The 12,913-nt window shown below is 28.4% G+C and overlaps 1 protein-coding gene across 1 annotated transcript; it reads left to right on the top strand.

Annotated features, from left to right (window-relative positions):
- The first annotated feature begins 7,315 nt into the window (after nucleotides 1–7,315).
- Nucleotides 7,316–10,467, top strand: LOC100527278 (uncharacterized). The gene is made up of 4 exons (NM_001250507.2): nucleotides 7,316–7,450; nucleotides 8,086–8,217; nucleotides 9,771–9,944; nucleotides 10,170–10,467. Exons 1-4 carry the CDS (start codon nucleotides 7,373–7,375, stop codon nucleotides 10,263–10,265), a joined length of 480 nt encoding a protein of 159 aa, NP_001237436.2. The 5' UTR covers nucleotides 7,316–7,372; the 3' UTR covers nucleotides 10,266–10,467.
- Nucleotides 10,468–12,913: the final 2,446 nt, after the last annotated feature.

Below are 12,913 nucleotides of genomic sequence, written 5' to 3'. Positions count from 1 at the left end.
GAGGTAGCTTATAAGCTCCTTTTACGTCCATTTGCTCGAATTCATCCAGTCTTTCATTGCTCCCAATTGAAGTTGTGTAAAGGGGATCATCCACAACCTTAAGTACCACTACCTATCACAAATTCTGAATTTGGACCATTTTTACAACTAAAACCTGTCCTAAAGACAAGAGTTCTTCTCAGAAATCAACAACAAGTGCAACAATATCTCATTAAGTGGGATGGGTTAGATGAGGATCAAGCTACATGGGAGGATATTACAGCTGTTCAACGAGTTTTTCCTGAATTCAACCTTGAGGACAAGGTTTCTCTTAAAGGGGAAGGTAATGTAACAAATACAACAGCAAGAGACAATGAAGGAGGAATAAGTGGGGCCCAAACAGGGGGACACGTGGCAGAATTAGGAGGAGAGAGGTGTAGCACAAGGCTCAAAATAACCAACTCCAAGCTAGCCAAGTATGTGTGGTCTTGGAAGTAGAGTATATAGCAAAACGTAGGAGTGAGTGAGGCATGAAATTTGCGTGATGTCATTTCTCTTCTCCTTTGGGAATTTGTTCTTCCTTTTTTCTATCATCCATTTCTGTCATTATTGTCTCTGTAATTGTAGGATTCTGTTGAGATCCTTGCTTTTCAATATTAAAATTCTTTGTTCCTCCCTTTACTTGCATTTTTGGTACGATTGTTACATGCAACTTGACATATAAGAGATTTTTTATCCAAATCTAAGAAAATGAAATCCAAATCTATTAGAGAATGAAGACGGTTGAAGGCAGAAGAAGTTGAGGATTAGGGTGATTTATTTTTAAAAAAATAAAAATAGTAACTATTTTTAACAGTTATTATTTTAAAATTAAAAACATTATGGGAGTTAAACGTTTTAGATGAAAAACTAAAAAAATTGTCAAAATAATACATTTAAAAAATATAAAAGATTAAAATATTTTTTTTTTAAATATCACGATATTAAAATAAAATTTAATAGAACAAGAGACATATTAAGCCTATTATATATCTTTAAGATTATTGTTATATCCCATCTTTAGTGTATTAATTAGTTTCATACGTGTACAAATACAAGCTTTGTAATATCGTTCTGCATCGATCAACAGTAACATGCGCAATTCCCCTTTACATAAGTTATTAGGATCTAAATATTATAACATATTTCTTTCAAAATAAATATTATAACATATTTAAGATAATGTTTACAAGGTTGACAACCATACATCTTCATCGTGCATGCTACGAGCCAAATTGGCAACAACTTTTCAAGTACATACAATAATGTAGGATCGTAACACCTCAGGTCACCAGATCGACTCAATCATATCCGTGGTAGTTAACCTCAGAGAAGTATATATTCCAATTATGTGGAGCATATTTTGGTCATAATATTCGCTTTGGTTGGATCTTATTGAGTGGGTCATGGTTCATTCTATATTAATCCTATAAGCTTCAATTCTGTAATAGCAGCAGTGCGCAGCACGTATACCCCCATGGAAGTATTCTTGGGTGGTAGTAGTGGTACTACTTCACGAAAAAATTCATCGAAACTTAGGGTGTTTGAATTTCCTTCCAAAATGTATGATCGAGAGTAAAATAAGTTTTAAGTCGGTCATTGTTTGGATGCCTCTCAAAAATATGTTTGAGATCAAATTTTGCCTGAAAAAATTCAGTTTGGGAGAATAAGATTTAAGATATTTTTTTAAAACTCAGTTTGCAAATTTAAATTTAATCCAAACTTTCATTGGAATTTGGAAAACAAAATGAGATAAACTTTAATGTTGTATTCCTACATTCTCTAATTATAAGATTATGTGGTGAAAGTCTCACAATGAATGAGTCATGAGGAAAAAATGAGATAAGTTGAAGTTCCACATCGAATGAAGATGGTGTCGAGATAGACTATATATATAAGTAGAAAGTATCCTTACCTTATAAACTGATCTTGTAGGGTTGAGCTAAACTCATGAAAAAAATCCATTTTAACCTTATATTGTAGGACATATTGAAGTCCCACATCAAATGAAGATAGTGCAAATTATTTTCAAAATTTTTTTTATTCTTTTTTAATTTTTAGATTTATTAATGATTTTTTCCTTATATATTCTTATTTAATTATTTTCTCTTTAAATATTAATTAGAAATAATTGAATAAATAAAAAATAATAATTTTAAAATGGTAATATAAATAATTAATATATTTAATATAATTAATTAAATCAATTATTTTTCTTTCTAAGTCTAAAAGGCCTACTATGCTGCCTTTCTTGGCTTGCTGCCTTAGCTAGCTCCCTTTCGTACCGCGCCGGTTCCCCAAGGTCTGATGAATTAATTGAAAGAATTTTAAAATTAGAAAATCAGACGTAAGAATACTAACTTTCCAAAAAAAAAATAAGAATATATACTAACAAGGCCTTTCATTTTCAGAGTTAAAGGCAGGATTTCGCATTCACGTGCTGCAAGTTTCGAGGCATCCAAAGCCACACGATCTTGTTCTAACAAATATAAGTTTGATCCGATTAAAAGGCGTTTAAAATTTTTAAACATAGTTTTGAAATTAATTGTGATATTATTATTCCTATCATTATTAAATGGGATGCTTATATTGTTATAAAATAAATTTGTGTTGCTTCAGCATGCTTTATGGTATTATATATTTAGCTAATTTTTTTCTGAATTTTATTTAGCTAATCTTTTTTTAAAAAAATATTTTCTATTAAATGGCATGATAGAAAACTCTTGAGAATAAAAACAATAGCTGTATCTGCTAAATGATATTATGATAGCAGCTCGTACGTTATGTTTCTTTACTTTCAGGGGCGTTAGGTAACTGAGAATCTTATTTTGGAAAATTATGAATTATATATGTAATTAATAAAAAAATTCAGAAAATTATGATTTTTGGAATCAATTTTACTTCATTTTCTTGTAAAATCATTCTAAGGGGAGGGGGACGGGAATCCAAGTTTCTCAAGTGAAAAAAAAAGAATTAATTAAAAAAATGATTACATTATTTTTTTACAATTATAAATTAAAATCCATAAGAACTATTGTTTATCCAAAAGCTTTGGTCTTCATTATTGTTGCATTATGTTACTCCTCCTTGGTCCTGTGTTACCTTTGGTCTACTTTGAAGTAATGTTTATGGTATATTTTAATTTGTATATTTTTACACTTTTATATGTTTCTTATTATCCAAAGTTTTTATATTTAATATTATCTCTGTTAAACATTACATGATATAAAAATTATTTGTGTTTATTTTTCTATTATCATACCAATTTTGACGACAACAATTAATTATTGATTTCTATGATGTGATTTTATGAATACAACACAAAATAAAAAAAAATTATCAAAATTATTGAGGAGATTATTCAATCATCGAATGCGTTAATTTTTTAATAAATGATATATTTATAAAAAATTCTTATATACCTGAGAAACTTATAATATAACTAACATGAGAATCTTTATTTCTTAATAAATATATTAAAACTAATCAAACTTATTTTATATATTTTCAATAATAGAGTTTCCCAGGAATTATAATACTTCTCAAGCGTGTAAAAACTTTCTGGGTATACCAAACGCTCCTTAGAAACATAAATTCTCGCAACATAAAAATGTTGCAAAAATTATCATTACATGTCTAAATAACACATGCATGAAAGGGATAGAAATGTCAGAAAGAGAGAGATGAATTGGAATAAAGTCCATATCTCCTCAATTTTAGTCCAAATTAAAGGTAACGTGGAAAGCTCTTAGTTACCAAAGCTAGAGCTGTCCTTTGCATGACACAAAGCGATGTTTTCTTAAGATTTGATGATATCAACTGATCGACGTTATTTTACATCAAGGGTGTAACTAAGCCAAAATCTCTCAATCCATCGATTGACTTCATTTCAGTCGATCATAAAGTTAATAAGTTTAGTTTGATTTTCATTAGAATGTCAAATCTGATTCATCAAAATCAGGTAAGCAGATAATGAAATTAAATACCCTTCATTATTTGGGAGCGAAAGGGGTATTTTAGTGTACAAGTTGTAACTATGATCAATAATAAAAAATAAATAACAAAACATGAAATCAATTATAGCTCCGTCTTTAATTAGTAAAAAACAACAACACTCAATTAACAACCAAAAGTAATGTGGCCCAGAAGCTAAAACAAGTTTTATACTCCAAACCAAACGCTAACAAGCTAAAACAAGTTACATATGTCTCACCTGTATAACTTATTCATCACTTTATTAATTAATTCATTGAAAGTAATTAATGTGACTTTATTTGTGTGATTATTTGCACGTGAAATTCAAACAACTACCCTTAATGATGATTTCATCTTTCTGATAAATATCTTAATTTGTCTTATTTAAGTATTCTCTCCCGAAGATCAAATAAATCGTTTGAAAATATCATACTAACACAGTCATATCTATATTGACTATGGTAATCAGCTATCATTGCTGCTTTTAATATTTGTATATCTACTACATATCTAGCTATTATTTTTATTAATATTCAAGCCATTTCGGCAATTATCACAATAGTTTACACGTCTCTTTCATATCTTTTTACTCCACGGTTTGTTTCGACAACTTTTTGCTTTGATAGCAAATAATGGAAAATTGATTTCTGGTGAGCTAAGCAATGCCATGTGTCTAAAGTATTTTATATATTATTTGCGTTGCACGAAAAATACTTGTGAGTCTCTCTCTAAAAGTAGTGGTACTTAACACTATTTTTTATCCACACACAAAAAATGTATCCATAAGTTGATATATTCCACAGTTAGAAATCTTCACTGCATAAGCAACCTAGTGAAAGATTTCCAAAATTATATATAATTCACTCAAAAACTAGTATCGACCAAACTGTGAGATTTTAATTAGTCGACAATTTTTGTTTTCTTCAGAAATCACAAAACGCCATCTCAAAATCTATATAATTATTGCCTTTATATCATTTTAAGTAGTGCTTGGTTAAGATAATTTGTGAAAAATAATCACCTATTTTTCAAAATTTTCCATAAACCCTAATAAAATAATGAACAATTATTTTCTTTCAAATAAATCAAACCATATATACACATACACTCAATTTATTCACAACCGGTAAATAAAACCGACAGCAAGACAAGCTCAAATCGTTCTTGCCTTTTGTTTTTGGAGGAAGGTGGAGAATAATAATTTACAAATTGCATGATTTATTATTTTTTTCTTTTTTCTGCAGTACTTTATAATAAGACCAAAATTTCTTTTAACGTGTGTGGGTACTAGAGATGATGCATAGGGAAAGAAGAGAGAGAATCGGTTTATTATCCCGTGAGAAAAGCTTGGAGGCATCCAAAGAAGACACCTAAAGCTATAACATGTTTTTGACACTTTTTGCTATGTAGCGTTAAGCAATCCTAAGATTCCTTCCTTTCAACATATATAAACCCTTACCCCACTATGCTGCAAAATGCCACCACCACCACCACCTCTTTTTATTTCATCAGCTTAACACGTTCCCATGCAGAAGAATGTTTCATTTCACTGTTTTCTCTCCCTTGCCCTATATGATCCCACACGCCTCTTCTTTCGTGAATGTGTATAATGAAATCGGTGGCTTATTTTACACAGGACAAACGTACACACCAGCTTGCACATGTTGTCCCTTTTCTCTGCTATCCACTTTGACTGCCTCTAGAATGTGCATGGCAAATCAAACTCCATTACTCCTAAATGATTAACTTCCTGCTGCTTTAATTATACTAGCAGTTCACTTCATTTCACTCATATCAATTGAGTTAAAGTATTTCAAGAAGTAACTGGTAACTGTACAGATAAATATAGGAGTAACTTTAATTTTCATATGTTCTATATGGTTTAAGCAATTGACCAAATAGGACCGAATACAATGGCAAGAAAGCTGATTCTTTAAGTTTACTAATGTTTTTCTTCTTTTTGTTTTTTTTTTCTGAAAAAAATGGTAGAAGGAGAAAAGTACTTCAAATACTATTAGATAAGACATCAATAACATATTAGAGCTGTCATTAAAGACTTATCTAAAAGATTATTATATATGTTCAAATCATAAATAGTTTCACCCGATTAAAACTACTTATCAACTAGTTCCTAACTAGGTGCCAAGGGATTTCTTTGAGGAGGATTACCTAGCAAGTAAGAAAAGTGACATTAAAGTGATTCCAACCTGCACCCGTCAACAGTTACCTATTTATTTTGGATAGATTGACAACTCTAGGTAGTGTAAAAAAGCAGAGACTTTAACTTGTGGATTTTGCTTCTTTCAGGAAGATATTGATCACTTTTTTCTATCCTCTCCAATAAGACAAACTAAATTTAGAATATACTCAATATATGGCTTGGTTATTTTGGAGTTTTGCCTAATTAGTGAAAGTTATGTGTTTTCCCCTCCTTACACGTTATGGTTTAATCTATTTTAATTATGTGTAACAATGTTGTGTTTCGAAAAGTTTCTTTCGACTTTAATCGTATGTTGGACTTGAAAAAAGTCAGATTGTAAACATGATTAAAACCTGGATGGATATAGTATAATGTTTATTACAATTTTTCTATGTGTACTAATTTGTAGTCTCTCTTTTTATTCCTTTGAATTAGCCTAACTTTTGTATGTGTTAGAGTACTTCATATACTATGTTAAGAAAATTGTTTCATAAAAGAAATCTTTACCTATATATATCGTAAGTGTGTACAACTCCAAATTAAAAGAAAAATAAAATACAAATGGAAAAAATGTATGATTAAATTTTAATTTTCTTTTTTTTTATATTGATATAAAAATCATATTTAACAATTCTACAATATAAAATTAAAACTCTAGTGGGTTTTTTGCCCGCTTGTAAAGTTAACATTCATGGTTAATGATTTAATGCAATAGTTTGGGCCATATTCTGAATCAAGGCATGGCAAAAGGTAGGTGGACTGGTAAAAAATATCTTCGTTATTTTCCTACTTTTTCTGGTCAATTTTGTTCAGATATTAGATTCTTTGTTAATTAACTTTCCATTTCTATTTTTTTTTTTAAAAATCCCAATACTTTATTATTTGTACTGTCCCCGTAAAACATAAGGTGTCAAACTAGGTCTTAATAATTAGCTTTAGAGAAGAACAAAATTGGTTCAGTGACAATGTGAATATCTCACGAGGAAAAAAACAAAGACCCTTGATCGAAGTTAAAACAATGTTTCATACATTTTGTAATTCCAAAACTGCATCACATGTGATCCACAAGATTCTGTGTCCTCGCCCTCTTTATAAACCATCAAATAATGTTTAGATTTCTTTGCACAAAGTTCTCCTTGTGAGAGAGAGAGTGTGATAAATTTAAGAGAGAGAGAGAATATGGTTTCCAGAGTTCACAAGAGAATAGCCATGTACAGGAACCTACAACTGCTTCGTTCAATCAGATACTCAAATTCGGTGATTACTCTGAAGCATCTCTTTCTTCCCTGTTTGAATGCCATTTTCTACTCATTCAGTTTCTGGAATAACTTTATTACATGCAGAATCCACTTTATAAAGGGGGATTACCCCATTTGATTTCTTCACAGTTATCACTTTCATTAATTATCTTTCTCTTATCCAATTCATATATTTCATCTCATTGATCAAAAACTTCTTGGGGGACTTCTCCACTCAATATTAACATTCATGTACTCACTTTCATCATTTATTTTTTACTTGTGGGTATGTGTATCATAGTTTTAAATTGCAGATGCGGTCGCAGTTGCGGTAAATTAGAAAACCTTTACATTACGGAAAAAATGTGAGTGGTGCAGTCGCAATTATGAATGTGATACGATTGCGAAGTGTCAAAATACCTGGTGGATCGCTATTTAAAACCATGATGTGTATATTCAATAACAGTTGGATATATAAATTCTACTATCTCTCATCTCTTGCTTATATATATATATATATATATATATATATATATATATATATATATATATATATATATATATATATATATTTGCCTCTAAATGCATATTTTGTTCAACAATTGAAGATCACTTTGAGATATGATGGAATGTATTCTGTGTTTAATTGTGCAGCGCCTTAAAGCCTCAGTGTTACTCGAGCTGTCAGATTACATACAAGGTTTAAAGCAAAAACTGGAAGAATTGAACCAGCTGTTAACAGTGGCAACGGCACGAAAAATCGCTGACTATGATCCAATGCCTAAGGTATGAGAACTTGATCATATGTATATTTAATACTTTTTGTATGAGACTATGATCCAATGCCTAATTAGATAAAATCACTATGTACGACAGAGTATTCTTAAAACATGTCATGACTTGAATTTAAGACTAATGGCTAAACTGAAATAATAGAATAATCTAGTGACTATTGATCCGTCGTTGTATAAAGCATTAATTATATTGAAAATATTGAAATTATTTTCATTTTTTTAAATAATTAAAAAAATTATGTAAAAAAGATATATAAATATTTAATGCCCCATTAGGCTATTTAGTTAATTCATATTAGGAACAATTCTGTGATAATTTTAGTAATTAGGGGTAAAAAAAATTTCTAATTTTCCAATCGGGATATACTTTAAAAAATTACTAGGATAAGTCCTAACAGGTATTATGACTTTTAACTCAAAAATTATAATATTAGTTACAACTTGTTATTCTTTTTATATTTTTTTAACTGAAGTCGTAAAATTATTTACGATTTCAGTTCAAATATTATTTTTTTACGTAAATATTTTTATTTATTTTTTAAACCAAAATTATAAAATTATTTGATTTTTTGTTTTGTTTTACAACTTTTGTAAAACTTTTTTTTAAAGGTTTACGACTTCATTTGTTTTTTTATTTTAAAAAACCTCCTTTTTTTTTCTATTCGTACCTCTATTTTTGTTTTGTTAACATTTTTTCTGTTTGTAAATCTATTTTTTCTTTTAATTTATAATTATTTATGATTTTATTTTTATTTTAAATAAAATAATTTAAAAAATATTAGTATTAATTATGTTTTTTTTTTAATTTTTATTGATAGATTATTTAAACTTTAGATAAAAAACATTTAAAGTAAACTATATTAAAAATATATATAATATGTTTTAAATAATAACACATTAAAATAAAATAATAACATATCAAATAAATTCATAAAAAATATACTACTAAGTCAACTTAATATTATTTATTATATATTTTTAAATTTTTTATTTAAAATAAAAAATAAAACCATAAATAATTGTAAATTAAAGAAGAAATAGATTTACAATGAGAAAAATAAAAAGGTTAACAAAACAAATATAGGGGTACGAATAGAAAAAAAAGTAATTTTTTACAACTTATCATAAAAAAATAAAAATATTTATGATTTGTTTTATAAATTTCTTTTTACGACTTTAAAGTCGTAAAATAAAAAAAAAAGTCATAAATAATTTTATGACTTCGATTTAAAAAAATAAAAATATTTATGATTTTGAAGTTGTATAAAAAATAATATTTGAATTGAAGTCGTAAATAATTTTACGACTTCAATTAAAGAAATAAAAAAAAATAACAAGTCGTAACATGTGTTACGACTTTTGAATTAGAAGTCATAACACCTATTATGATTTACCTTGTTTTGGGTAATTTTTTAAAATATACCCCCGATTGAAAAATTGGAAATTTTTTACCCTTAATTGGTAAAAAAAAACCCAATTCTACTGCTTTATCCCTATCTGCAGATGTTGGCTATAATTAATTTGTGGTTGTTAATGAATTTGTAGCTTGAAGTTGAAACACAAGAAGAGGCTTTTGTGATCAAGGTGCTGAGTGAAAGCAGTTGCCAGGGGTTGCTGGTGTTTATATTGGAAGCCTTTGAAGAGATGGGTCTTGATGTGCTCCAAGCTAGGGTTTCTTGTGCGGACAGCTTCAGTTTAGAAGCCATCGGAAATAATAAAGTAATAATGTGACACCCACATACATAATTATCTAAATCCTAAAAGCAATACTTAATATTGTACTGTGAGTGCAATGTTTGTAGGCACAATCAATAAAAAAATTAATCAGTATCAATTTTGCTTTAAACTTATTTTTAATATCTTTTCGAGTTTTTGATTAGTTGTATTTCCAGGCATTGTGATCCACTGATGGAATTGATTATTAATTTGTTATGGATGTTCCAGGAGAACAATGAAGATACTCACACTTTGGATGCACAACTAGTTGAACAAGTAGTGTCTCAAGCTATTCAAAACTGGTGGGAAGTTTCGCAAATATAATTAATGATCAAGCACCTATTGTCATAATTAGAAATTCATACTATGCTTGAGTTAATTTCTTGTAACAATGTTTACTAGTACTCCTTTAAATAGGTCGAGAAGTTGGCCTTTATGATGAATATTTTGAATACTATAAGATAATGCCACCTCAACTTTCTCGACATAAACACCCGATATATATGCAGAAGCTTCTTTTCTCTCTACTTAAATTTTTAGTGATTGAATATATATATATATATATATATATATATATATATATATATATATATATATATATATATATATATATATATATATATATATATATATATCTCCTAACCAGTGTAAAAAAAATGTTAAAATTTTCTATTCTAATAATTAACATGGGTTATTATTATAAGATAATTATATTAGTTATTTATTATTAGTGAATTTTATTTTATGTTATCAAATTAAGTGACAACTAAATCAAATGATATGGACTTAAATGAGTAAATGTCACTGTTGATCCATTAGGGGATAATGAGAACCTTATTAGGTTAACACGCTATAAAAAGGTTATGGTTCCCAATATACTGAGCCGTTACACATGATTTCTCTTCTCTCCATCTGAAAGTTATGAAGGTTTTATTGAGAAATAAAAATGTTCTGATTGAGGAAGAGTCATGAAGCCACCGGTTACACTATTAGGTGGCTATCTGTTGTCTCTACAACATTCCGTAATAAATTCTAAGAAGATTACATAGATAAAAAAATCACCCATTGATTCAAATTCCGCTACGCTTGTTTGATCAATAATTATGGATCCAAATATTCCTAAAACTCTTTTTGATAATATAACGTAATATGTTTCTGGTAGTTATATAGGTATTTTATAAGGATCTCCTAAGATTCCAACAAGTGGTATCAGAGCCACTATTCCTGTTAGATTATTGGGATTTAAAGTTATTTGATTCTTATTATACCTTAATTGCTTTGTTTATATGAACTTTTTTTTAACAACATATATTAATTGTCGATAAATTCAAATATTACCATATTGGATATTTGGTTTGGATTCGAGGTATTTTTTTCCAGCATCGTGTTAGGGTTTATACAATGCTTATGTTTTTTTTCTTTAAGATTTTTGAAAGAAATCTCATTGCGGTGGATAGAAACACAATTGTACCTTTACACTTTTATCTTTTTCCTTTCCGGTATACAATTGTATCGCAATTACTTGAATTGTTGGCTACATTGCAATTATGTAAATTATTTTTTTATTATTGTAAAGTGTGGGAATTACTGTAACATGAAAGTATAAGTAAATATGTTGTACACTTCTTTTGGATTTTCACATTTTTTTTTGGCATTATTGGTTAATTGATCTACATGATTAGTGATGCTAGAATAAATTTGTAATAGCGTTATATATGGATGTGATATTTACTTATTGTATTTTAAGTATAAATCAATGATAGTGTTATATATAATTTAAGGATACAATATTTACTTATCATAATTAATTTTTTGTCTGCTATCATGATTGGGCGTAAATCTAGTAGTAACATATCCTTCCCATTTATTTGCATGTCTAGTAATTTTTTTTAATTAAATTGATTGACACAATATATTGTCAAAGTGATCCCTATTGTGAAAATTGATTTGACTAAAAGTACATATATTTTGTATGAAATTATTTATGTGAATTGTGTTCGGCCCAAAGGAAGACGTAATTTGGACCAATAATATTGTACATGTGATGATAAATGTGTGACAAGTATAAGGTGTTTTCATGTTAATAATAGTCAGTCCAAAGAAAGGCTATTATTTGACAGAATTTATTGTCAATATTTGATCATTATTTTGGGAGTACCAATTACAAATTAATTTCTCTGTCCAAAGACTAGGAATTAATATTGTGTTAGGTATCTTGTGATGGGTCTGTTATGCAAAATATTTGCATGTTCTGTTATGTATTTTTATATAACTTAATTACATGTGAAAGCTGTGTAATTTTAAGACTTCTCATTTATTATATTAAATTGTCTTGTATTTTTTGGTTAAATTGATTGAAATAACATGTTGTCAAAGTAACTTCTGTTGTGTAAGTTGATTTGATTGAATTTACATAGATGTTACATGGAATTATTCATGTGAATTGTGCTCGGCCCAAAGGAAGACACAATTTGACAGAATAATTACATGTTTGTGATGGTAAACATGTGGCGAATAAATAATATGATTTTCCATGTGAATAACAAAATGTTTAAAAACAATCATTATTTGACCGGAGTAATCATCATATAAGTTTTTCATGTGAGCAATGAAGTCCCCAAAGATAACCTTTGTTTGATAGGACTTATCACCAATGTTTGATCAATGCATTGAGAGTATCACTTGTAGTTCATCTTTTTCAATCCAAAGATTGAGGATTAATGGTGCATTAGGTATCTTGTTTGGTCTTGAAATTTACCATAAAGATTATTTTTGCATTGTATGTTTATTTTCTCTTCTTTAATTGTTGTTGTTGCTACTACTACGATTTAAAATACTCATATTACCTGAATCCCAAAGTTGTATGTATAAAATTTAGGGTTTTAAAGGAGTCAACTAAGAGTTGAGGATATTGCATAAAAAAAATTTCTGGAGAAGAAACAAGAGAACAAGATAAGGGATTTCCTTATTGC

Source organism: Glycine max, chromosome 11 (genome assembly GCF_000004515.6).
Source record: "Glycine max cultivar Williams 82 chromosome 11, Glycine_max_v4.0, whole genome shotgun sequence".
Lineage (NCBI taxonomy): Eukaryota > Viridiplantae > Streptophyta > Magnoliopsida > Fabales > Fabaceae > Glycine > Glycine max.
Note: the sequence above shows the minus strand (reverse complement) of the source record. Positions and strands in the feature narration are given on the sequence as shown.

Bases quoted from the DNA above. Each gene is read 5' to 3' on its own strand.
- LOC100527278 (NM_001250507.2), top strand. From the start codon at position 7,373: ATGGTTTCCAGAGTTCACAAGAGAATAGCCATGTACAGGAACCTACAA. The intron at 8,218-9,770 runs GTATGAGAACTT...ATGAATTTGTAG, and splicing joins ACTATGATCCAATGCCTAAG to CTTGAAGTTGAAACACAAGA. The intron at 9,945-10,169 runs GTAATAATGTGA...TGGATGTTCCAG, and splicing joins AAGCCATCGGAAATAATAAA to GAGAACAATGAAGATACTCA.